The sequence below is a fragment of the Polypterus senegalus genome, chromosome 5, assembly GCF_016835505.1.
Source record: "Polypterus senegalus isolate Bchr_013 chromosome 5, ASM1683550v1, whole genome shotgun sequence".
Classification (NCBI taxonomy): domain Eukaryota; kingdom Metazoa; phylum Chordata; class Cladistia; order Polypteriformes; family Polypteridae; genus Polypterus; species Polypterus senegalus.
In genome coordinates this window covers 194785587-194812898 of record NC_053158.1, presented here as the reverse complement: position 1 = coordinate 194812898, position 27312 = coordinate 194785587, and the positions used below count along the sequence as shown (strand labels likewise).

The 27312-nt window shown below is 37.6% G+C and overlaps 1 protein-coding gene across 1 annotated transcript; it reads left to right on the top strand.

The window, feature by feature from the left end:
* Positions 1–763: 763 nt before the first annotated feature.
* On the top strand, positions 764–27312 carry rab18a (RAB18A, member RAS oncogene family). The gene is made up of 7 exons (XM_039753890.1): positions 764–945; positions 16941–16996; positions 21536–21597; positions 21869–21941; positions 22084–22202; positions 22979–23045; positions 25630–27312. Exons 1-7 carry the CDS (start codon positions 878–880, stop codon positions 25803–25805), a joined length of 621 nt encoding a protein of 206 aa, XP_039609824.1. The 5' UTR covers positions 764–877; the 3' UTR covers positions 25806–27312.

Genomic DNA, 27312 nt, shown 5'->3' with positions numbered 1-27312 from the left:
GGATTTTTCTGTGCGTAAGCACATTTCGGCTTTTGTGCTTTTACGCCATGTTATAGTGAGTGTTCTACGCACGGCGTTATACATGAGGCCCCTGGACTTTTCCAATCCCCATCTCAGCCCAGTCTAGCAGTGGTTGTCATCTCTGGATAGCATTGCTGCCAAACTTGCTCTGGCCTGTCGATGGAATCCCCTTGTTCTGTCTCTTTTGATTCATGGAAGTCTTGTTTCTCTAACCTAACTCTATTTGAACTCTCGAAGCTGAGGTTTAACGGATCAAATCTGATTTCAACATCAATCATCAAGACATCAAGTTTGGGTGGCCACTTTATCCTCTTTACTGCCTTTCCTTTAAAGTCTGGCTGTGGACCGTTGTCTTCACTGATTAGTCATGCAGGCACCACTTCTGTCCCTTTCTCTATTTTTGTTTATTTTGTTCCTCACATGGTTGTGGCGAATCGCTTTAACATTTGGCTCAAAATACTGAACGGCACACATTGTCTTTATTGGAATGGTTAGTGAGCTAAAATCATATCCGTGGTATTTTTAATATTCGGAAAATATTATTCGTGAAATAATCTGTACCTGATTTATAGCCCGTTTCTTTTCTACAAAATTCCGTTAGTTAACAGAATCACGTCTTTCTTAATTCTAATCAATTCTGCTCAATTCTTCCCAATTCTTTTCTTTTCTCGTGTGCTAAGTCGTGACGTCACGAGAAAGGGACCAATAGAAAGTTACATTATGAGCGGGCGGAGTTGTCCACGTCATCGGCAGTTGCGGCGTTGTGCTGTAGCGCAGCTCCGGTTAGGGGCAAGCAGTAAGAAACCTAGCACATCATTTTCAAGCAAGAGAAACAGAGGTAAACAAGGGGAAAAATATGGATGACGACGTCCTGACTACTTTGAAAATTTTAATAATTGGAGAGAGCGGTGTGGGAAAGTCCAGGTAGGAGTGTAATTTGTCCCCTTACACGTTTTTGATAGTTGACAGTACAAAGGACGAGGCCTTGTTTGGGTGTCTCGAGGCCTTAGCAAACACCTTCCGGGAAAGGCTTGGCTTTGGATAAAACTTGTCCAGTTTTTATCTTTGAAGAAGCCATTCCAAAGAAGTGACGGTGTTTACTTTATTACCTGTGACCCGATGCGAATTACCTACAAAATCAGACAGCGCATTATTGTTTTTAATGGCAATTATTACTACAGTAATTACACACGCTTGTTATAACTGACGTGTTATCGGTGGCCAATTTACCATCTACGGAAATAACCTTATGTTGGACAAAATTTTAAATACCTGTGATTGTGTAAAAAGTAGATACAAGTATAACGAAATTACCTGAACCTTTCACTGCAGGTAGCAGTCATGTCGCAAATTTTCGTAAGTCGTGTGTCTTAGTAACAGAATAGCGAATTATAGTTTAACTCGTACGTGTTGAGTTAAGGTACGTTATATATAATTTGTCCACGATCCATAATAATAGTGTCGAAAAACGGATGGATCGATATAATTTTGCATTTCTTAGAATATTACCAACTCTTGACTGAAAATATGGGGTACTGGGATTCGCCCTGTCGCTGGTAAAGTGTTAAGGTTACGAGAGGCCCTCACTGACAATATAATCGTAGTGCTTCAGATTTCTTGACCTGTCTTGTTATTGAAAAATGATGATGTTTGATTTTCAAGTACACTATAATACATAATTCTGAGTCACTCCCATATGTATAGTATTAAATTGTTTTCAAATGGAAAGCTAAACCATCATTGAAAAGAGTTTAATAGTAATATGGTTCTAATCATATAGTTTTTCATGTATCCATATAATGTTACAGTAATCATGTTAGTTTAATAATCGGTTAATACAAATTTTAAGAAGCTCATATTTTCTTGAGTATGGGCAAGGTGCTATATAAATAACAAGTACTGTTATTTATTAATAAGACATTAACACTACCAAAGAGCCTGTTTGTCCAGACACTGTTCAGGGAGTGAATGTACAAACTGTGTACTGCTACAAGTGCTTGAGGGTTCATATCAATGACAGGCTTGACTGGTCTTGTAACTATACAAGAAAGGGCAGAGCAGGGTCTTCTTTTTCTTAGGAGACTGTGTGCCTTCAATGTGGTTGTGTCATCCTTCACATCATCTACAGCTCCTTGATGCCCATTGCAATTTTCTACTCTGGTGTGTGCTGGGCTGGTAACATCTTTTCAAGAGAGACCCACCAAATCAACAGGCTAATTAAAAGGGCAGGCTTAGTTATAAGGCTTACTTGACCCCCTGGAGGTAGTAGAGGTGGAGAGAATTAAAACAAAACCAAGTACAATTATGAACAATACTGCACATCCTCTCCCTGACACATCAACACTGAGAACTTTAAGCCAGCAAATTATTCAGTGGAAGTCTGTCAATAAACCTGTATAACGCTTCACTGTGACTGCAAAGTCAGAGGTTTTCTTTGTTTTTAGTCCTCCTGGTGTTTGTTCATTCCATAGTGTGGAGATATATATATTTATCTATCTTTGTATTTGATTGTTTAGATAGTTTCTGTTAAAAACCACATTTTTCCCTGGGAACAAAGAAAGAGTAATCCAGTATAATCTGTCATACAATTAAAACTAAATAATGACAGAGCCCTTTTCTAACAGCGATATTCACCAAACCGAAATCGTGCCTTTGATGATATTTAATTGCAGGTAATGTAGCCACATCCCCTCACACTTGGTCAGTTTACAATCTTCATTTACACTGAAAATGGAGACTATGCAGAACCAAGAAACTGGTAACTGATTTCTACTGTACCAAAGAGCCTCTGTGTTCAGTCAACTTTGAGGGAATGGATGTGAAGGAGGTGCACTGTAACAAATAACTGGTGGTCCAGCTGGAGTGGTCTCGTAACACAGAATAACTACTTCAGAAAGGCCAGAGCAGACTCTTTTTCCTTAACTGTGCTTTTTTAATGTAGGTAGTGACATCCTTTACATGTTTTATAACTGGTGGCCAGTGCAGTTTTCTGTGCTGTTGTGTGCTGGGCAGGTAACATCACTATAAAGAGAAGTCCACCTAACCAATAAGCTAATTAAAAGGGCAGGCTCGGTCATTGGATGCACTATGGACCCCCTGGAGGTAGTAGTAAAGGACAGAATGGAAACCAAACTAAGTGCCATTATGAACAAATTTCTGCACATCCCCTATCTGATACACTTACACTTGACTTTCACCCAACAAATTATTCAGCAGAAGTGTTTCAAGAAACAATATGGAGCTTCCGTATAGCAATGGCATTACACCTGCATGATGCCTCACTGAGACTGCCAAGTCCAAAGTTTTTTTTTCTTTTTCGTCATTCTGTTTTGTCTGTCTAGATAGCTAGCTTCTGTAAAAAGCCAAAAAAGACAAATACACATTGCAATAGATAAAACTGTATTTGTGAGAAGGATGTGCTTTACCTTGATATAATAATATTGCTTATTTTTTTTTTTTTTTAAAAGTCCCCGGAGACTAAAGTGCTGTCTAAAACTCCAGGATTACATGTAAATATCATTAAGAGGGCACCCTGACCGTGAACTAAATAACACATTTACTGAGAAGCACTAATACTACTTGTTGTAACACCTTGCTAATATATATTTTATATATGAACTTCAAATTTTATTTTGATTTGTCTGTTTTGTGGCTGTAGCTGCTGTGCTTCAGGAGAGTAAAGTTTTTCTTTTCCAGTCAGGATGATTTTTGAGCTAACGTTTCAAAAGTATGTAATACTTTTATTATAACTCAGTCATCTGTTGCTGAAGATTACAACATTGTGGACTCATTTGTCAAGAGATTTTGCAAGCTGTGATGTTCATAGTGCCCTTTGGCTGAAGTCTTGCTTGTGACAGGGCAGTTGAGCCTGATCATCAGGTGAAAGGTTACTACAGTCCAAGTTTTTGCTTTCGTATGTTTATGCCAACTCAAAGCAGAATTATGCAGGCTAATAGTGGTATGCATCTGTTATAAACCATCTGTTGCTTTAAAAACAATTTGGTACACATATACTACGTGACGTCTGCTATCCGCTTTTGGGGTGATGATTTTTATTACTCTTTTTATTTTATATGTAGAATCAACTCTCGGCAGGGTGGCTGTGCGGCGCATGCGTATGGACGCCATTCTCATTCCCTACCACCTTCGCAGTCACTTCCCATCCATCCATTATCCAACCCATTAGATCCTAACTACAAGGTCACGGGGGGTCTGCTGGAGCCACTCCCAGCCAACACAGGGTGCAAGGCAGGAAGCAAACCCCGGGCAGATTGCCAGCCCACCGCAGGGCACACACACACCAAGCACACACTAGGGACAATTTAGAATCGTCAATGCACCTAACCTGCATGTCTTTGGACTGTGGGAGGAACCTGGAGTACCCGGAGGAAACCCATGCAGACACGGGGAGAACATGCAAACTCCACTCAGCGAGTGAACCCGGGTCTCCCAACTGCGAGGCAGCAGCGCTACCCACTGCCACGGTCACTTCCCCTACCTCTTCATATCTTCTTACTATATAAAAGCGGTCGGGATGTCCTTCCGTCCCGTGAGTGCTATGCAGGCGCGGAGTTTCACACATGCCCCGTCCATTTTGCAATGCATGATGGGATTTGTAGTTTCGTTTTTCCAGGTAAAAGATCGTTTTCTACTCCAGACTGTGCGATATATTTTTCTTTCTTAAAAAAAAAAATAAAAGCGGTCGGGATTGTCCTTCCGTCCTGTGAGTGGAAAGCATAGCGGTATTTCACTTATCACAGACTTACTACTTGCAGCTTGCGGTACGAAGCGACATGATGTGAGCAGAGTTCTGGTGCTCCCATTGTTCCCTTACTTTTGTGCGCGATGCGCTGGAAAAATAGACAAAATTATGTCTCTGGAAATAATTAATGTTGATGGAGTACAAATGCCTCACCGCGTAGTAAATATCAGGGGGGTTTAAAAGAACGACCTCAATATAGAAAAAAAGTTTAAATTTCATCACAAAAATAACAAACTACGACCGCTCAAATGCAATATAACCAAATTAATGAGTTTGTATAAAATATCAAATTGATCTACATATTGAATTACCTTAAGAAGTGGTCAACTTAAAAGTCGGTCGCCTTGAAAGGCGGGTCAGCCTAGTCTTTAATCATTCTTGAGGCAGATTGAAGACTTAAGTGCCAGCTTAAGTGAAAAATGAAAGAAAACATACTAAGTGACTGCAACATAAAAACTAACTTAATCAGTTTTAATGCGAAAAGATGCAGATGAAAGAAGAGAAGCAATGGGCCGCTAGGGTGGAGAAAAGAAGAGCTGCTCAGGAAGCAGCAAGCGCATCAACCTCTGAGCAAACGAATGCTAAACGTACAGAGAAAGAGGAGGAAAACTAGAAATGCTCAAGTCAAGTGTATTCACTGCACGTTATCGTGCAGTACACCGTTACTGGTATTTTATATTTTTTATATATATATAATATATTTTTAACCTGTAATAACATTCTTAAGTATTATCAGTCAATGTAATTTTCTGACGGATAGTGTTGCTCTGATGATTTTTTGCATAAGCTAAATGTACTGTTTAGCCAAGCACAGCATGCCAGGGCTTTTTGTATATGAAGTTTACATACATTTTAACAATTTAAAAATTTGGATCTGTAGGATCCAGCACTACTTTTTATTTAAAAAAATGTAAAAAAAAAAAAAAGGAATCTCAATGCACTAGGCCAGGGGTCACCAACTCCGGTCCTGGAGGACCACCGTGGCTGCAGGTTTTCATTGTAACCCTTTTCCTAATTAGTGACCTGATTTTGCTGCTACTTAACTTCTTTTGAATTAATTTTATTTGACTTGTTTAGAGATTTGTTCCTCGGAATTGCTTCATTTCTTTCCTTAAATGGCACCCAAACAGAAATTAAATGTGAAGTGAGGGAGCCAACAGAAGACCAATGAAGTTAGAGCCTCAAACTCCAACCAATTTCACTCCAACCAGTTGCTTAATTAGACACTGATTCTCGTTAATTAAACTCGTTCTTTAATTCCATGGCTTGTTGCTGCTCTTGTGGTGTAACAGCAGACATTTATGAAATTTTGGATTTTCTTTTCTAAGAGTACTGTTCAAATGTTTTGTGGACCTGAGCAGATCAGCATTCCTGAGACCTTCATCTTTCCTTATTCTCAAATATTGTATGATGGACACAGTTTGCTGGTCATGTTTTGGTTCATTTTGTATCTTTGTTTGGTGGCTAATTAAGGAAAAAGAAACCAATTAAATGGGCCTAAGACTTTAAGAGCAAGTCAATTAAAATTAATTCTTAAAAGAAGTTAATTAGCAGCAAAACCAGGTCGCTAATTAAGAAAAGGGTTAGGAATGAAAACCTGCAGCCACAGTGGTCCTCCAGGACCGTAGTTGGCGACCCCTGCACTAGGCTATTCTGTTAATTTCTTGAATTCAATTATTTGAACATCTTATTTTGTGTAAGAAAAAAGTATTCTGCTGGACTCTTTTTACACATAGACCAGTTCTTCAAAAAAAAATGTTTAAGATGTAAAATAAAACATCATAAAGCTTGCCTTGTGGCATTGTCACTTGTCGGGCTTGAAGTTTAATGCAGAGACAGTGTCGCATGTAGGGGTATGACAGAATTGCCAACCGCAGTTGCTGCTTTTGTCACTGGACCAACCTTACAGTGCAGTCCATATTCGCACCTTTTTGTGACAGCCAATAACATGTTGCTAGATGGAGTCTGTGCTCCATGTAGGATTAACATGTATAGTGAGATATTAGAGAGATGAGATCCTCTTCTGTTTGTGAGGTCCAAAACGCTTGCATTCCTTATTGCTACAGTATATGAATTGTACATTTGGATGAGCATTCATTGTTTGCCAGCTCAAATGCACAGAGAACCAATCCTTACGACTAAGGATAAAATCCAGACGTCCTTTTGTTTTATCGGAGTGGGTCGCAGACTAGTTGGACTGAGTCACTTGGCACGTCACATTACGCAGCTGACTTGACGGGAGCATGCTGCCGAGTGTCTCTGACTCATTAGGATTATGTAAATGAAGGCCACAACTGGTAATCACTGGAAAAGTCACATAAATGGTCTTAAATGATAAAATGCAGTAAATGTTTTGGCCCAGTACCAATACTGGACAACAATTGACATATGACTATACTGTTGCCTTTTTTGTAGCATACTGTATTTTGATAAGATAGTAGTAAAAAAGAAAACACTTATAGTGGACGTCAGAACCTTTCTCAACAGCAGCATAAGTTGTGTGTTCTGACTGCCTTTTAGTGCTGTAGTCATCCACCTTCCATCTAAATTCTCCAATGCAATCCATATCAAAAAATACTGGCTTAAAGTTTTGCTAAGATTCTCCTTTAGAGGTGAAGTCTTGGATGACCTTCTGAAATGTCATATTGAGTTTCATTTTTCATATTTGATAATCTTATACAATGAGAGAGTGCAGCAAATATGATATCTGAATCACCACAAGGATGTTGTCACAGGTAGACCTTTCGTTTGTAATGATTGTTCTCCTAAAATTACTGATTGATTTATGTTTTTTCTCTGCATAGCATTAATACTCAGTCCTGCACCATTATAATTCAGCTTCTTCAGCTTTTCATGTAATAGTAGCTCACTGTTCAGAATCTTGCAAAATTTTGGTTTGTGATCAATAAAAATGTCCAGATAATACTCAAGTTTAAGCGTCTGTACTAATTTTCAATTGTATTTCCTTAAGAACAGTGAAGTATTTGGCAGCTATTGTATAATAGTAATAAATATATATATATATATATATATATATATATATATATATATATATATAATTTATTTATTTATTTCATTTTTGAGCTTCCTAGAAACCCCAAAGGTAGAATATCTCACAAAATAATTTTTCCCATAATAACAGAAAATCCAGGGCCAAAAGGGTTAGTCTCATTTCATAATTAACTCTCTATCTAATACATTATACCACTATTTATTAACTATTTAAAAAGTCAGTTTGTTGAAAATGTAATACTAACCTGATACAGAGAGTTCAAAGTTTTAAGTCCCACTCAGCATGAAGTCAAAGCAACCCTTACCAGTATAAGCAGAGTGAAAATGAGATTGACATAGGGGTTCATAAAGATATATCCTGATATCTTCTGGGACTTTGATGATAATGATAATCAGGTGATATTTTGCATCTTTTAAAAATGTGTTGGTAAAATTCATATTGATGTAGCTTGGTCTTGATAATAGGGTATTAATTTTAGCTTACTAATGAGATTAATGGAAACGACAGTTAAGGAAAACAGGTCTTATTGTTTTATTTAAAACCGAAGTAAAATAACAGAAAAAGATTAAAATTACCAGTCAAAGTATTACTGAGGTCAAACAGTTCAAGTATGAGTAAACCATTTCAATGTGGCCTACAGGGTTTACACAAAAAAAAAAATTGCACTAAGACCAACAAAACTATTATAATGAGAGCATTTTAAACAGTCACTTACCCTTAATGTAATCAATATATGAATCCAAAGGGAATAAAAAACTAATCATAATTGAAATACAGGGCATGAACATTAGTCTGGATAAACAAAGTGCTCTGCTGTAAGGTGAATTGTGCAGCATACAAGTAAGAACAAAAATCTAACATACTGTACTATGGTGTTAAAATCCAAAGATCTGTCAAATACTGCACAGGAAAAAAAAACCTATCGCATTTGTAAATAAGTTCTGTCATATATTGCACAAAGATACAAAAAACCCGAACCAATAACATTTTCAAACAAATTACTTCAAGTTCTGTCCAATATTGCACAAAGATATCTCTCTATTATTAAAAAAATCTTGCGACGAGATGGGACTTTTTTCCTGCGACGAGACGTGATCTTTTGAAGAGAGACACTTTCACGTGTCCCGTGAGACAGTCAAGTCATGTCATACTTAGAACCTTTGGAAGCAAGTCCCGTGATGCAGAGCAGGTTAGAGATAATGGAAGTAGGAAAATTCGAAAGTCTTAAAAAAATGAGAGTAAAGATTGCATTAGTGCAAACAAACGGAAAATATTACTTGGTGAAATAACGGAACGATGAAAAGGGATAGAATAGTGTTTGAGGATGTCTGGGGGAGAAGAGAGACATGGCAGTGAGACAAAAGGATGGGTGCTGTACAGGCTTTTAAACGTTTGAAGCGCAGAATGAAATGCAGATCACGCGGCAGGGCAGCAGCAGCTGATTGAGCAAAGTGGAGGTAAAAAAAACAACTTATTTGTTTCCCATTGTATCACCATTTAAGAGGGGTTTCGTAGGAGCGACCACGTCTCCTTGGGGTTCGTTCAGCCCCCCTCTTCACAACAGCAGGTAGTACTGATGGGGGTGAAGGGGTTGGTGAGTCAAGCGAGCAGGGTGCGAATCCCCCTAGTCAGAAAAAATAAAACGGGTGTAAAATGCAATCGAGGAAACTTGTATGACAGAAACACCAGTCAGTCCATAGCATCAGGCTTCAGAGCAGCACAGTTACCTGTTACAACATTTCCTCTGTTGCTGAAAGCCCCCTCAGAAGGGTTGCCTGATGCAGGGATGCACAAATACTTTTTTGCAAGTTTCCCCAATTTGGGGAAATGTACTTCTTGTGTTATCCACCACTCAGGTGGGTTTACATCACAGTTCACCTCCGGTATCAAGTAGCTTTGATCTCTTTTTATATGACTGTGCAGACTCGTCTTCTCTGAATTCCTTGTTTTTTGTTTTTTTTTAGCTGTTAAAATGAAATTTTTTTCTTTTTTGCTCCATCCCTTAGTCACCAGCTGCTCCAGCTTCTGCAGCCATAGTAGCGGGATTGAGTGGCGCAAGGAGGCGGTAATCTGTATGAGTGTTTTAAATTTCACTTCGCAGATGGTGAAACTAGTTAGTTGTCAAGCTGTCTTTAACAGCAAATGATTTTCGATATAGTTTGCAGATTACTGTCTTTTGAGCATCATCAATCTTTTCCAATTTAGAGCACCACTAGGCTAAGGACGATCAACGTCTTGCAATTAAATCTAATGATGTTGATTGCAAGGCTGTTTATCTCCGGCACTGTTTGCTTAATCAGTTTTAGGCAGCGACACTAGCTTCACTTGTGGTGCGCTGTCCGTGCACACACACACACACGCGCGCAGTAGTCTGTCCTGTTAGGTTACATTAGACAGCGAATGTGTGGACTTTCAAGGCGTGTTTTTGATTGTTTTTTTTGCAAAGTGAGTGACATGCTTGATACTTTCAGCAGTTAAGATATTATTGTAGACATTAAATATCACACACTCTTATGTTGTCTGCATTAGGGATATCAGATTGAACACTGCTATTCAAATACAATTCACATTTATTTAAAAACAGTCTCAAAATCACAGGCTGACATTTGATTGTAACAGAACTGTTGTTTTAACCACACTCATTTTGGTATCGAGTTACTCCAGACAAGCTGTGCAAAGCTGCAGTATTTTACAGGTCTGGTTTTGCACTTCCACGATCAGCCTTTTTGATAATTTTGAATGTTGAGCTTGATATCTTCATTAGTAAAACTTGCAGCCAGACCCCTTTGCAATGTAGATTTGTGTTTTTTTTTTCTCTCTATCCCACTACTCTGTTAAACAGCTTTTTTTTTAGTGTCATCCAACACGTTGTGTCCCACAATAAGTCTCTGTCTTTCATGCCTGCTGTTTTATACACAATGCCTAAAAACAAAGAGGTGTATTTAATAGTAATCAGAGCACCTTTATTAAACCATTGCTGCGTGTTTATAGAAGACTGGTTGTGCAGATTCTGTCTTCATGCTGAGATGATCCTGAAAGTCACACAAGGGCTGCTTTTCCATAAGAGTCCACAGGTGCTGACTGTTTTTTATTCTGAATGTTACAATACAAATCCCTGCTGTTGCCCGTTGGACACCTCCAAAATAATAAGCTGAGCCCGTAAATGCCAAAAGGGACTGTTCTCCGTTGGGCCCTTGAGCATGGCCCTTAACCTGCAATTGCTCCGTCCTGGGTATGACGTTAATCTGCATCTAGCCCTGCTTGTAGGCCCTCTAACCTGCAGGAAAAACCTGGGGGTTGGTGGCAGAATTGGCACTCTAGCCACCGTGAAAAACGTCATACTGTTCCAGTCCATCTGAACATGTGTGGTGCTGAGGTGTCGCCCGTTGCATGACTGCACTCGGGTCCTAATCTGGGATCCTGAGTTGGTTTGTCATGTGCTGGGTGCGGCAATGTGACATATCGGCGCCTGCTCCTAACCTCCCCTCCCCTCCTTTCCTTTTCTCTGTCTTTGACCTGCCTGCCTCTTGCCTGTTCTTTTACTTCGCTTGTTATTCCTAACCCTGTACAGTAGAACCTCTGGTCACGAACGTTTCCGAACACGTACAATTCAGGTTACGACCAAAAAGTTTGCCAAAATTTTGCCTCTGTTTACGACCACATGCTCTAGTGGCGAACAAAAACCACTGGCGGCCAGTTTCCCTATGCGCGTTCATAAGTGCCAATGATTTCCCATTCTCCGATTTCCATTTTCTTTTGTTTGCGTATACAGGGGCTAACAAAGTTAGCTGCAAAAAGGAGTTACAATGTTAACCAAACAGAGGCCTCAAGTGCTGGAAGAGGTGGAGAAACTGTTGCTAGTGTGGTTGAATGAGAAGCACCTTGCAGGGGAGTGTAAGCGTGGCGATCGTACGCGAGAAGCCAGGAAGATTCATGGCGATTTGCTGAAATAAAATCCTTTTTCGAGTGGCCAAGGTGAGGAATTTAATGCCACCCGAGGATAGTTTGAAAAGTTTTGCAAGAGAAGTGGCATTTAATTTTTTTTTTCTGTGCTTAAAACTCATAAAAAAAAAAGTGTTTACAGCGAGTTTTTTATAAGGCTCTAGCGGAACTCTTACAATGTGAGTTTTCTCTGTTCAAGGGTTTCTTTACATTTAGTTTACTATTAAACTGTGCATTCTATGGTATAATTAACTATTTTTGCACTTACAAACTGTGTATAAATATATATATTTTTTTTATGGTCTGGAATGGATTAATTGTATTTACATACAATCTTATGGGGAAATTACGTTCGAGTTGCGACCAAATAAGGTTGCGTCCAGAGTTTTGGAACGAATTACGGTCGCAACCAGGGGTACCACTGTAGTGGTTTTAGTAAACTGACCTGTATTCAGATCCTTGTCAGGTCAGTGAGCCTTCCTGGCTGTCATAAAATATAGCTGTTTTCCTCTAGGGAGTGCTAGCTCCCTGGTTGGAATAAGTTCTTTTGCAATTGTGGCATCTTAAGTAACCCGAAACTATATAGATATACAGTAATCCCTCCTCGATCGCGGGGGTTGCGTTCCAGACCCCCCCGCGATAGGTGAAAATCCGCGAAGTAGAAACCATATGTTTCTATGGTTACTTTTATATATTTTAAGCCCTTATAAACTCTCCCACACTGTTTATAAATATTCCCTGCAGAGTTATACAGCATAATCCCTTTGTATTCTCTTAGATATTAGGTAAGATTCATTGAAATTATGTATATAAACACACTGTTTATATACAGTAAAACCTAAATATTATTTTAAAGATATTGAGTGTCTCCGATATCACGTTACAGCCATTACGATAGACATGCCACCAGCAATAAATACGTACAATGCAACAAAAATAGTATACAGTAAATATGTGTACAGTGACAGTAAACGTACGTACATGTACTTAGTACTGTAAGTAGAAAATTAATTATGGTTACTCACCAACAATGACACGATGACTTGTCCGATAACAATGAGTTTTATTTTACTGCACAACAAAGGAGAGCGTTACAGCCCTTAAAGGAGCCACTTCAGGTGATTGTGTAGCACTGCCATTGTTGTTCTTCTGGCAGTCTTCAATCCAAATCCCTAAAGCAGATTCCATCCAGACTACTGCCTTATTACATCCACGTACAACTTGTTTTGCACCCTGGTTAAAAGGACACTGCGGCCGTAGATCTTATATTCCTTTCCTACTTTTTAAATAAAAAGAATCGTAGCCTTCAACAAATCCAAAACGTTTACCTTTTCGCAATCGTTAACATCTTCCGTTTGCGATTGGGCACGGCCCCTGAAGCAGGAGCAGATCGCTTTGGAGCCATAATGAAGGGCTTGACTATGCACAAAGATAAACACAAAAGAGCACAACTCTTTACACAGCGAAACACGTTGATGCTGAATGAGCGAGACGAGACTTCCTGGTTAACACTGCATTCAGCAAGCAGGAACTTAACTGCGTGCTCTGATTGGTTAGTTTTTCAGTCATCCGCCAATAGCGTCCCTTGTATAAAATCAACTGGGCAAACCAACTGAGGAAGCATGTACAGGAAGTAAAAAGACACATTGTCCACAGAACCAGCGAAGCAGCGAAAAATCCACGTTATATATTTAGTTATGCTTTCATATAAAATCCGCGATAGAGCGAAACCGCGAAAGTCAAAGCGCGATATAGCGAGGGATTACTGTAATATTAGAAGGCGATGCCTGTCCCATAGTGAATGGCGGTAAGAAATCACATAAGAGAAAATAACTTAAGCTTTTTTTAATGACGATTTACGTGGCATAGCAGACGAAAGGAAGCCATAACAAAACTTTTATCAAGGTGGGATCTCGATGTATACAGTCTGCCATTTTCGTCGCTGTGACGGAAGGGTTTTCAGGACTGGATGATGATATCTCCTATCTGTCCGTCGGCTTCGAAGGCGTTTGGCTGCTGTCCAAGTCTTCTATACTGTTTTCTCCACGTGCTGGCCACCATGTAGGCATATAGTCCAATTCCAAACAAGGAAAGAAGATCTTATGCTGACTCTTAACAGACGAAAAATTGTATACATATGTTTTCAGGCTGACTGCACATCCCCCCAGCTGTGTGTCTATCTTGTCCTATGCTTGGCCTAGCAGTTCTAAATGCTGAGCCCCTTTGTACTAAATCTGGCTCAGCTGTGCATGTAAAAAGAAAAGAAAAAAACAGATTTAAAATGTCTGCACAGAGCACAGTGACATTAAACTTATTATTCTGATTACAATAGCCCAAATAATTATGTGCCACACACACGGGCACCACGCTTTGCTACATTGTTATTAATATTTGTATATATTTTTTCTTCTCGTTGTGGTGGCTCTGCAATGCATGTAGCTTTTTCGACAGTGTTGCTGCATGCATCGTGTTTGTAGCATTCAGCTAGTGTCCCTTGCTACAAAACTTTTGTGACATTTCTTGCTGCAGGGCTGGAGTGAAACCCAGGAGAAAGCACTTTTTGTGAGGGTGTAGGACAGATTAGTGACTGGGGTGAGAGAGAAAGCTTTCGTGTCCAGCAGGCTAAGTGTCAGCATTAGACAAAAAGCAAGACGGTGGTGCTGATGCTTCCCTCTTGTAGGGGGCAGCTGATCAGGATTTTGATGTTTGTTATCTTTAAATAACAGATACCCAAGTATTACTGGGATATTTTTTGTTTTTTTGCTGTTAATATATATTCTTGCAGGTTCTACTATTTACCGTTGTAATAAAGAGTTAAAAAAATTAAAACCACATGCAGGTGTTCTGCTTATGTAACACACAGAAACTGTAACCTAAGTTTGAATATATTTGCATATTTACTTATTTTTAATTTGAATATTTTTACATTATTTTTTGATTCAGTTGACAGCCCTAGTTGTTAGTGAAACATAATAGAAAAACCTGAACCATGCAATATGTAGTTAGTTTTTTATATGTGGTCCTCTCAGGAAACTGCACTTCACTTGCTCAGTTAACATTACTAAGTTTATTCTCATGAAAGTTTAATGTTTGAACATTGTCACTAAATGTCAAATTACTCCATGGAAATAACATCTGTAGTGTACATCAGGGGTTCTTATTGCTAATAATAATCATTTATTGTGTGTTGCAATTATATTTAAAAAAACTTTTAGCAAATTTCCTTCTTGATCATTTATAAAAGTATTTTTTTGTTTTGTTCTTAATAGTATTGTAGTTGAACTTCTTTCCAGCAAAATCAAATGAATGCAGATTTTTTTTTGTTATTGTGATCATATGAACTGTATACTGAACTTGGTTTTATAGTCCATTGGCATGTTTTTTCTTTAATTTACTTTGGCAGTAATAATTACATAGAAGGTTTAAAGCCAAGATCCTGTGTGTTTATATAAGCATATCTTTAGACTCTCACCTGATAGTTCTGTGTTGCTTTTTATAGAAGACATGTCTGTGCGCTGCAATTTTTATTTGCATTGAGCTTTAGAGTTTTAACTACTTTAAGTTTCAAACGCACACCATTGTGGGAATGATTACTTCCCTGTTTACTTCCAATTACGTTTTTTTCAGCAAGTAGCTGTTAATATTTTTCAGAAAATGCACAGATTTTACACGCTTTGACTATACTGATGGATATCGGACATATGGATTATGCAACACTAGTTGGGTGATGTTTTTTATCTTTTCTTTCAATGGACATTTTTCACTTTAATTGGCACTGTATAGCATTGGTCACCTGTTGACCTTGTTAAATTTGAATAGTCAATATTTAACTTCACCATGAAAACCTGCGATGAAGTTTTTCTTGGCTTTTGTTACTCACATGGGTTAAGTATCGGTTAAAAAAAGTATATACTTTTTGGGTGGAGTAAGAATGTCTGAATATAAATGTACTAGGGTGTTGCACCGTGTTAGCCGTTATGAATGTAGTGAAAAGTCAAGCAAAATATTGTAATCTTTTTAGTTAGCCAATAAAAGGTGTCATTTTGCTTGACTTTTCACTAAATATAAATGGCAAGTGAACTGCTTGAAGATCATAAGTGATTACAGTTATTAGGTGTTCCTATGTTAAGAAGTAACCCCCTAAGTAGTGATAAAACAGTACACTGCCAGCTTTTTTGTGTTACTGAAAGTATTTTGGGGGGGTTGGATATGGATACATTTCTTTTAGTTGTCTGCTGTATAAGTACTTAAAGCCTTTTAATTTGTATTATGTATTGTATTTATTCACCAGTAATGGTGCACTGCATGGTAACGTGCATTGAATACACTTGACTTGAGCATTCCCAGTTTTCATCCTCTTTCTCTGTAGCGCTTGCTGCCTCCTGAGCAGCTCTTCTTTTCTCCACCCTAGCGGTCCACTTCTTCTCGTCTGTCATCGGCATCTTTTCCTGTTAAAATTTATTAAGTCTGTGTTTGTGTTGCAGTTACTTAATGTTTTCCTTAATTTTTCACTAAAGCTGGCACTTAAGCTTTCAATCTGCCACAAGAATGAGTTAAGATATGAAGAGGTAGAGAAAGTGACGGTGAAGGTGTTAGGAAATAAGAATGGCGCCTATACGCATGTGCCACATAGCCACCCTGCTGGTCGCTGCTGAGAGTTGATTCTACAGTGAAATAAAATAAAAATATAAAGAGGAATAACGTTGGATGTCAATCATCACCCCAAAAGTAGATAGTCGACGTCATGTAGTATATGTGTACCAGGGTCGAACTTGGCAACCCCTGGCATAGTATATTCCATCATGCACTCTTAGATCCTCATGTGCTGGAGTATTAAAATTTGTATGGATTAAGCATAAGGTAACTGTAGAGGCAGGTATGTGCTACTAAGCTCCCAAACTGTGAAACAGTATTGTTAAAAATGTTTGTGACGCTGGCTCTCTCAGTATGTTTGAAGTGGCAGCCCAAAGCATGTTTTTAGTTGTTGCTTTTACTTGATATTCAATCTTAATTGTGGTGTTTGTAATTTTTTTTTTTTTTTTTAAATTTCCTGTTATTAACCTCATCATTTTTTGCAGTACATATGTTTGTGTATATGACCATCCTAACTGTATCTAAATTTCGCTGGAGTATTTTTGTATTGAGTGCAATCAGGGGCGATCCTTTGTCTGACGCACGCAACAAATGTTTTCTTCTTTGCAGTCTTCTTCTGAGATTCACAGATGATACGTTTGATCCAGAACTTGCAGCTACTATTGGTAAGTCAAGTTGAGTTAACTGTATTACTGCTTTATTTTCCAATTACTCTCTAGGATTATTATTATTTTTTGTATATACTCGTATAGATGCAGTTGTTGCCAGAAGTTTTGAGTATGACACAAATATTGTTTTTCACAAAGTTTGCTGCTTCAGTGTTTTTAGATCTTTTTGTCAGATGTTTCTCTGGTATACTAAAGTATAATTACAAGCATTTCATAAGTTTCAAATGCTTTTATTGACAATTACATTAAATTTATGCGAAGAGTCAATATTTGCAGTGTTGGCCCTTCTTTCTTTTTCAAGACCTCTGCAATTCGCCCTGGCAGGCTGTCAGTCAACGCCTGGGCCAAATCTTGACTGATGACAGACCATTCTTGCTTTAATCAATGCTTGGAGTTTGTCAGAATTGATGGCTTTTTGTTTGTCCACTTGCCTCTTGAGGATTGACCACAAATTCTCAATGGGATTAAGGCCTGGGGAATTTCCTGGCCATGGGCGCAAAATTTTGATGTTTTGTTCACCAAGCCACTTAGTTATCATGTTTGTCTTATGGCACAGTAGCATAGCATCATGCTGTTCATTGTTGGTCACCCAACTGTTCTTGGATGGTTGGGAGAAGTTGCTCTTGGAGGATGTTTTTGTCCCATTCTTTATTCATGGCTGTGTACTTAGGCAAAGTTGTGAGTGAGCCCACTTCCTTGGCTGAGAAGCAACCCCACACATGAATGATCTCAGGATGCTTTACTGTTGGCACGACACAGGACTGATGGTAGCGCTCACCTTTTCTTTTTTCTGGATGTCCCAAACAGTCAGAGTATTCATCAGAGAAAATGACTTGACCCCAGCAGTCCAATCCCTGTCCCTTTTGCAGAATATCAGTCTGTCCTTGATGTTTTTCTTGGCTTCTTTGCCCTTCTTGACACCCACCAGGCCATCCTTCAAAAGTTTTTGCCTCAGTCACACCTGCTTGCTGCCATTCATGAGCAGGCTCTGCCCTGGTGGTACCCACAGCTGAATCAACTTTAGGGAGACGGTCCTGGCGCTTGCTGGACTTTTCTGGGTGCCCTGAAGCCTTCATCACAACAGCAGAGGAAATGGTTTTGTTGCAATAAAGTTCATTTTCATGGCAAAGAGGGACTTCATCTGATCACTCTTTAGAACATTCTGGAGTATATGCATATTGCCATCATAAAAACTTTGTGAAAATTAATATTTGTGTCATTCTCAATACTGTATACAAAGATGAGAAGGCCCATTTATACAGGACCCAGAAGTGCTTCCGGTGCCAGGATGTTGCACTGAGGTAGCAATTCTAGGTCAGGCGGAAACTCCTTCAAACAGCGTCGGCAACCTGTGCAGCTCTTCCTGGTGGCACCCATGGTACCCAGCAGATCTGCCCAGCAGGGCTACAGTTCCTTTCATGCCCAGTGGGATGTATAGATGGGTGCCCTGGCCCAGGAGTACTGCCACCAGCCATACTGGGTAAATGTACTGTCTTGGAAGGATATCTCCACCTACATAATCATTATACTGGTTTCCTCAGTCAGAAAAGGGTTTTCTGTCCAATCCCGCCACTAGTCCATCCATTTCTCTTTCCTTGGTGGAATCTGATGCCAGCCTCCTGCCTCTCTTTCTGACCACCCATTATGTTGGACTCTAGCCATTCCATCCCTGTTGTCCTTCAAAATCTACAAATTTCTAACTTTTTGCTCAGGTCTGTTAGGTCTTTAAAGTAGAATATCAGGTCATATTGACAATGTAAAGACTAGTTTGGGCATATACAGATTGTTTTCCCTGTTGCTTATGACACTGGTATTTGGCGTGTATTTAAAGAAGTCCGTTCAGGACCAGTAGAGCGTTTGTTTTCAAACTGCAGATTCTGATGTCTTTCTCCTCCTATGCAGCTGTCCATCTTGGTATTCACCCTCTTTTTCTATACTCATTAGATCCAATTCATCCTCTGCTCTCTAGACAGTAATAGACACTTTTGTATTAAATTTTCAATTTATTGGCAATCTGTCACATGGAATAGCCTTCATTCTGCAAAATAAACCCACTAAATACAGACAAACAAAAATCTTGAGAAAGCTGATTTTTGATCACTGAAATGAACTTTAGGAATGCAAGTAACTTGCAACCCAAATGAACAGAATAAGAGGTTTCAGTGGTGCTAATGCAATTAGAAACGTTTCGCTAATAACTAATTAGCAATTAAAATGACTAATTGAGGATAAGCTAAGGGAGTTGACCATTAGGACACTAAAGGAATGGCTGCTGAAAATGGGACTTTGAAGCCATATGCGAATAATGGTGTAGTAGGTCCGGTGCTGCTAAGATTCACACTGTCGACAAGATGGTGATTTATTTATTTCTGTGGTGGAGATTCCAGGGACGCACCCAGCCTTGGCCCGACCCGCACGCACTCACCAATAGAGACAAAAACAAAGCAAACCGGTAATCAAACAGCAAATAAATAATGTAATGAAAACAACAATACCACCCTGTTCTCTTATGGCAACCATACATTAAATACACAAAGCATAAAACAAAACACACACAGCAAATTCCGTGAAACATGGCAACGGATGAAATGTAATGATGAAGTTAGATAGTCCAGAGATCTACACGTTGAATAGGAATGTAAAAATAGTCCTACTGGTAGTTCCTGAATGGGTGAAGACGGGTGGACGGGTTCAGGAGCGCTCCTTTCATTGCAGGATGGCCATGAATCCACTTATACACCTCATGTACACAGGCAGATGGCAGACAATCTAGACCCCAACCACAAAACAATCCAGGACAAAAGTACAGATAACCCAACAGAAAGCAGACAGACAGGAACTTGAAACACAAATTACAAAAACTTTTTTTTCTTTTGGTCAATGGCCCCCTTTTAAAGGCTGCGCTGACATCCTTTAACCCCAACAACCCATGCACCCTCAGCAGAAGACCAATCAGAGCCACTGCAGGGACTGCTGGGAGTTGCAGTTTCAAATTCAAGTAGCACCGCTACAATAGATTAAAAATCAGTCATTTCAAGAATTAATGGCCATTATACACACTAGTAATGCCTTGGCTATATTTTTAAATCACTTCAATCATAATAAAAGGTATCCATTTCTATCAAAGCCATGAAAACATCTAGGTGACCCTAAACTTTTGAATGATAGTGTATTTAATATGTTGAATGAAAGCTCACAACATAAAGGATACAAAGCAGCGTCAGTCATCAGGCTACTTTTTAGCACCCTAACTTGTTAAAGTTTGGTCTTTTAATTTTGTAGAGATGCCTTTGAGGCTTTTTTATATTATTTATGAAATAAGTTACAAGCATTGAATAACATTAAACAAAAGACGAAACTCAAAAATTAAAGAAGTAAAATTTTTAGCAAAAGGCTAGAATTTGAATTAGTATATTTGAAATTGGAATTTTAACACCTTCTACTACAATTTACATTTAGTTAGAGTTGGAGCTTCCACTCCACAGCCCTGGTAGTGACCTAAAATAAGGAAGAATCCAGAGGTAACGAAAAAGAAGTTGGACAGGATGGCAGAAAGTGTTGGGTGGAACGAGCAGGTTTTCTTGCTGCTCTGCATGGGTTTTAACAAATAGTTGGGACAAAACCACTGTAGTTATTGAAACACAAAGGAGCAAGGTGGAGAATATTCCTCACTGCTAGAGTTAAAGAATTAAGCCCCATGCTTTTTAAGATGTATCCAGAATAGGTTAAAAACATTGCAATTTGTTCATAGCAAAGTTAGGATGGGTGTCATTTCAGAAGATACTTATTTTTGGAGACATTTGAAGAGTTCTTCCACATGATTGCTCCACAGTTCTACCTGCAAGGTTTTATTTATTTATATATATATATATATATATATATATATATATATATATAGATATATATTACTAATGCTGGCTTATTTATTTGTTATTGTTTTTATTTCTCCTTTTGTTAAGTTACGTGTCTTGTGTGCCTCTTTACAAATCGTCTGCTCCTGTTTTTTAGTGTAAATGTTTTAAGGATAATCTGCTATATTAGTTCAGATAGTCTCTGGCCTTTTATTAAAGAGACCCCTTGAAGTAGTACTGCTGTTTGTTCCCAAAATTACATCTAACGTGTGTGTGCTATAAACTGAATTTACTGTTTCTGTTTTGTCACACTGGGTATGTTTTTGTGTATACAAGTATGTGCTATTGCTCCGTTGTTGGAATAAGATAATACATTTATAAAATGCCTTTTAGATGTAAAGATATTTTTTTATTGTTGTGCAGGTTATGTAATTGTTATTCTTTACTAAACCCTTTTTCTAACTTTTTTATATACACGTGTTACCTTGTCATTTTTATTAAATAGTTAAGAAATGTATTCATCGTGTTTTAAGACACACCTGTTCCTGTCCAGTTAAACTGCTGTATTGATTTTCATCCTTTCCACATTTGGGTGTTTCTTGTATAAATTAGGTTCTGTCATAACCATTAATATACATGTGAGAACAATTTAAAAAGAAAAATCTCAAATTTTGTTTTCTCTAAGGTGTTGACTTTAAGGTGAAGACTATTTCAGTTGATGGAAACAAAGCAAAGCTTGCAATATGGGTAATTTTTTTTTCTTTGTTACTTTTAAATTTCAGGGTGACAGAGTTTAATTAAATTTTCGTAAGAGTTCTCTTCTCAAATAAAAGACAGTATCCATTATAGTTGCTTTTCAGAATGTGTAAAGTTTGAGCATAGAAAAAAATGTGTAAAATCATTTTTGTCTTTTATTGCTTCAAACCAGTAGGTGGTGGTATTGCACTTTATTGTAATACATCATTTTCAATACTCTATACTTTTTTTGGTTTTAGCCTAAATTTTTTTTTAATTTTAGGACACTGCTGGGCAGGAAAGATTCAGAACTCTAACACCTAGTTACTATCGAGGAGCACAAGGTGTAATCTTGGGTAAGGTGACAATAATAATAATGTTATTGCCTGAAGATTTAGATAATTGACTGTTGTATATTTACTTTTATATAGTAATAGTTTTACAAAGTGTGCTTTAATGCTTACATTTATAACTATTTCTTATCTGTATTTTTTCCAGTATATGATGTGACGAGAAGAGATACTTTTGCCAAGCTAGATAACTGGTTAAACGAACTAGAGACGTACTGTACAAGGAATGACCTTGTCAAAATGTTAGTTGGGAATAAAATTGATAAGGTAAGACAATTCTAATTACCGTATATACTCGCAGATAAGTCGGGACTTGGTTTTACAGTATAATTTCTGGTATTTTATAATTTTGGTCATATAAGTCGAATACAGATAACTCACACTATTGGTCCAAGAGATTATGATATGCTAACGGCCACCTGAGAGAGTAACCACGCAGCACACTTTTTTTTCTATGTGGGTGCGGTAATGCACTGTATCAGCGTGTGCTCCTAACTTTTCTTTGTCTCTCGTGCCTGCGTGACCACATGGTAATACCCAAACTATTCCGAAGTGATGTTTGCACTGATTTTTGTTTTTTGTATCTCACGCCCTCTTACACCTTTATCGTAAGAGCATCCCTTATCTATGATGGAGAGTTTGATCAGAAGAAAATATGAATCTGGTTTTAAATTAAACGTTGTTGAAGTAGCAAAAGAAATTGGTAACTGCGCTGCTGCAACAAAATTCAATGCGTCTGAGAAACTTGGAGGATTAAGTGTCGCATTGTTGAACAGGTGTACAAGTCGGAGTCTGATTTTTATGATCGATTTTTTCAGGTTTCAAGACCTGACTTGTACGTGAGTATATATGGCAAAAACTTTTTTTAAAGAGCAACATTGGGTTTTGGCTTTTTGTTCCAGATTGCAAAAATATCTTAATTATAAATAGTGTGTTATTACACCTAAAGTTAATGTATCTTCAGTAGATTTATTTTCTTCTTCCCTAACTAAAGCTTAACAAGATTTCAGATTATAAAACATTTATTTTTTTCTCCCCTGCAGGAAAACCGAGAAGTGGATCGAAATGAGGGTCTTAAGTTTGCAAGGAAACATTCTATGCTTTTTATAGGTAAGTTATTATGCTTCAATGTAATTGTTATTGTAAAAGCTCCTTAATACCTTTTTATAATGATAAGGGCAAAAGAAAAACATATGAACTGTTAGGACGTGTGGAAGCATTCATTTATTAGTTGGTCAGATAGTCTTTTTTTTTCATCTTAAGGTACCGTATGTTAAATGTTGTTTAGTTTAGAGTGCAAGTGACAGGAACACCTCCGCTTTGAACTGTTTCCTATCTTATTGCAAGAGACTGTTAAATCATTTTCTTTCTGTGTTGGCAGTAATCAGCGATAATTGGTGTATAGAGCTGAGCATTCAGGAAAGAATTTGCGCAGACATTCCTCTCCACAGCTAAACAAGCTGTTACAAATTAATTTCTTTCTGATTGCTTCCATAGTCTTACAATACTTGTATTCATAATTCAGTAGTAGAATTGAAAGTTGCATAGCACAATAACTACTGCAGCTTTAGACCCCTACAGTTGTTTTTGTTTTTTTTATGGACACTAGCCATTTCAAAAAAATGAAGTAACAATTGTGTCCATTTTCTTGTGTTAATAGGATTTATTTATACATATTAAAATTCAATAAAAAGGCTAAAAAATGAAAGCAAATCATTTTAACCATGATAACTCTCCCAGCTCATGTGAGATTTAAAGACTTCATCTGGCTGCTTAAGCTAAACTTGAATTGGTATTTAAGTTGTAGTTGTCATTCATGGATTTGTGAACTGCAGTGAAACAGTTAAATAGCACTGATGTAATTCTTACTGATTTGAAAGGCTTTTTTCATCAGAAATAATATACTCATTTTCGTCTTGATGTTAAACCCTTTCGGCCCTGGATTTTCTGTTTTTATGGGAAACATTATTTTGTGAGAGATTCTACCCTTTGGGGTGTCTAGGAAGCTCAAAAATGAAAAAAAAAACATAAAACAAATACATCACTATGATTATACAATAGCTGCCAAATACTTCAATCTTCTTGAGGAAATTAAATTGAAAGTGGAGCTACTTACTATGTGGTGCACACTGTCCGGAAGCGTCCATTTTCACTTCTGTGTTTCACAGACTGTATGCCAGTATCTCCAGTCTGCACTAATAGTAGCACGCCCAGTTCCAACAGCTGTAAACGTACCTGTGCTTTACAAAAACGGCTGTATATTTATGTACTAGTAATAGGATGTCAGGGCCGAAAGGGTTAATCTTGAAACCCAGAGTTTTTATAGAACTTTTCTAGTATGTAGAGTACATTTGGAAGCAAATAGGTATTGATCCGTAGCATCAAGCATCATGTCATCTTCATAATGGGTTTTATTCAGATTCTTCCCTTGGAATTTGCTTAATTTCTTTTTAATCATGCAGGTGATGTTGATTGTGAATGCAATCAGTGACATAGGACACTTCATTCAGCTTTCACATTCTAAGACATAGATTTTAGAGTTTGTATTATTCGCATGAAATGAATCTTAAAGTTTAATCTGTGCATACGTACTGGTCTCCATGCTACAAAAATGATGATAACCCTAGAAGCTGTGCAGTTAGGAGAACAGATCAAGTGCATCCCAGCACCCAAGGGCATGTCCTGCTCTGACAGGCTTAAGGAACAGAATCTCTTAGGTATTGAGCAGGGAGAGTCGTGTAGGGACATAATCAGAGTCTTCGATAATTTCAAGACTATTCATAAAGCTGATCTACTGGATTTTTTCAGTTAAGTAGCAAATCACATACTCCAGGACAGCACTGGAAATTATGGGGAAGTGTAATTAAAACTAAATCCAGGAAGAGCTTCTTCACACCATATGTGTTGGAAATCTGGAACAAATGGTTGAGTCATATAGTTGAAGCGGAAACTTGGACACCTTTTTTTTTGAATCTGGGTGAGATATTGGAACAGCTTAGCTGACCTAATCAGGTTGATGACCTGAATGGACTCCTCCCATTGGTCAGATAATTTATGTTCTTATAGTCTGAAGGCAAAGGGGTATCATGCACTTTGGTGGGTAGTTCATTCAAAATTTGAAAAACATAAGGTGGCTTTGCCTTCCTTAGTAGTTTTAATTTATCCTTACAAATACAAACCTTTCTTGCTGTTTGCGTTTTGTGTGCATTTGTACTTGTGTAGGTATTAAATATGCCAAAATTCTATTCATTAGTTTACAAAAATATGTAGCAATTTTGGAATTATTATGGTAATATTTCATTTTTGTTGCTGAACAGAATGCACCAAAATGTTTATGGAAAAACTATATCCTGGGTCATAAAACCTTGAAATTGAGAACAGTTATGTTTGACATTTTGAATCCTGCCAATGATCATAATTGCAGCTGCCTTTCACCACATTATTATATTCAACATTAAAATGATCACATTTCATGAAGACAAAACATTTTTGTAGAAAGAGTTATGTTTCAGTTTTTCTCCTTCTGTGTATTTCTTCTATTTAAAACATTGTGTCAAGAAAAATCTGGAGCATCTGTCACGTTACATTATTAATTAGTTCTGCTAGAATGTTTGACACAGTTTCATGTAGCTCTGTGTCATGTGTTGTTTTGAGATACCTCACAAAACTTGTACTTTTATATGTCTGTCTATAGAGGCAAGTGCAAAAACGTGTGATGGCGTACAGTGCGCATTTGAAGAGCTTGTGGAGAAAATAATTCAGACTCCCGGCTTATGGGAGAGTGAAACATCAAGCAGAGGAGTAAGGCTGACGGACCAGGAAGCTGGAAGATCAGGTGGAAGCTGTGGTGGATACTGTGCACTCCTGTAGAATGTTGAAGGCCTTTTAAACAGCTGATGAACTGTATTCTTAGTATCTGATAGGGCCATTGCTCTTTGCACACTTTCAGAAATCACAGCAGTGATTCATTTTTGTAACAAAAGATAAAACACCGCTTACCTGACATTGCAACGATCCAATCCAAGAGTATTCATTTTGTACAGGGATAGTTCAGAGCATGTCAGGCATAAGTTATGTAGCAAAAATACTAGTGACTAAACAAAACGCATCCATCCTCTGCTTTTGCAGATCATCGTCATATTACCATCTCTTTTTTTTGTCCTGTCAACAGATTTTCATTTTATTTTGTAATCTGCCATTGGGGTCATTGCCTCGTTTATACTCTAGCACAAATATATCGAACCAGAATCATTTATGTTCCTTTCATCATTTTTTTCTATGGAGCACTGCATGAATTGGACTGCTGCTGCTGTTTTAATAATTTTAAAGGTGTTTCACCTTGTTTAAATGCAATGCATACTTGAGAACGTGCTCCCCTATAATCCTTAAGAAGCTGTCTGAAATAACCGTTAGAGTATGTTTGTATTCCTGATTCTAACATTATTCTTATTCAAAAGAGTTTAAGCTCTTGAGGACAGCATCTTGGCTTTCTGTTGAATGCATGTTGTCTTCTGCTTCCTTTCCTGCTGATTCATTTTCTGATACTCACTTTTAAATGTTAAATCTGTGGAATTATTATGTTTAAAATATCAAGCATTCCTTTATTTTTTTTATTTTTTTGAATGATGCCTCCTGGAGTTTTTGCATGTTCGGAAAACACTACCAAATCAGAGTATTTGGAAAACAAAATCCTTGAGCTTTTTGTTTTTCTTTCTATGTTTGCCAGAGTGAAAACTTTTAGTGCTGACCATGTTTACAAAAGAGCTACTTCTATAGAAATTAACCAAATTATCTGTATAGTGTACAGATATTTTAGCATATGCCTTCCACATATGATGTGTAGTTGCATTACATTTAGGGTATGTACTTCATTGTATTACATTCTCTTTTAGCTGAATTTTGTAAAAGAAGAAAAACTAGAGAGTTGTATTTACCCTACTCAGTTTCAAAATTGAATTTGTTGTCCTAATTGTGCTTTTTTTAAGTTAATTGGTCAAATCTAAAAATGGTTGTTGGTTTCCTATAATAATATGTACAGTTATTTTTGTTTTCCTGCACAACATAGCTGTCCATGGACTGGCAGTTTTACTGAAAATCGATTAAATAGGCCATTGATATCTGTGTTTAATTTGGTGCATTTCACAGAAATGACAGGTATGTTTTCATCAGATTTTTAATTTTTGCAAAAAAAATCCTTTTTGTATTTATATATAATATGCTGTTTTGAAGAATACATTGATTACAGAACTGTGTTTGGCTGCATTCATATGCTGTTCATTGCATTTTAAAAAATATAACATCCAAACAGTACTGTAAAAACAACATTTAAGACTACAGACTATCCTCAATTGTAAATAAAGTATAAAGTGAAAAGTAA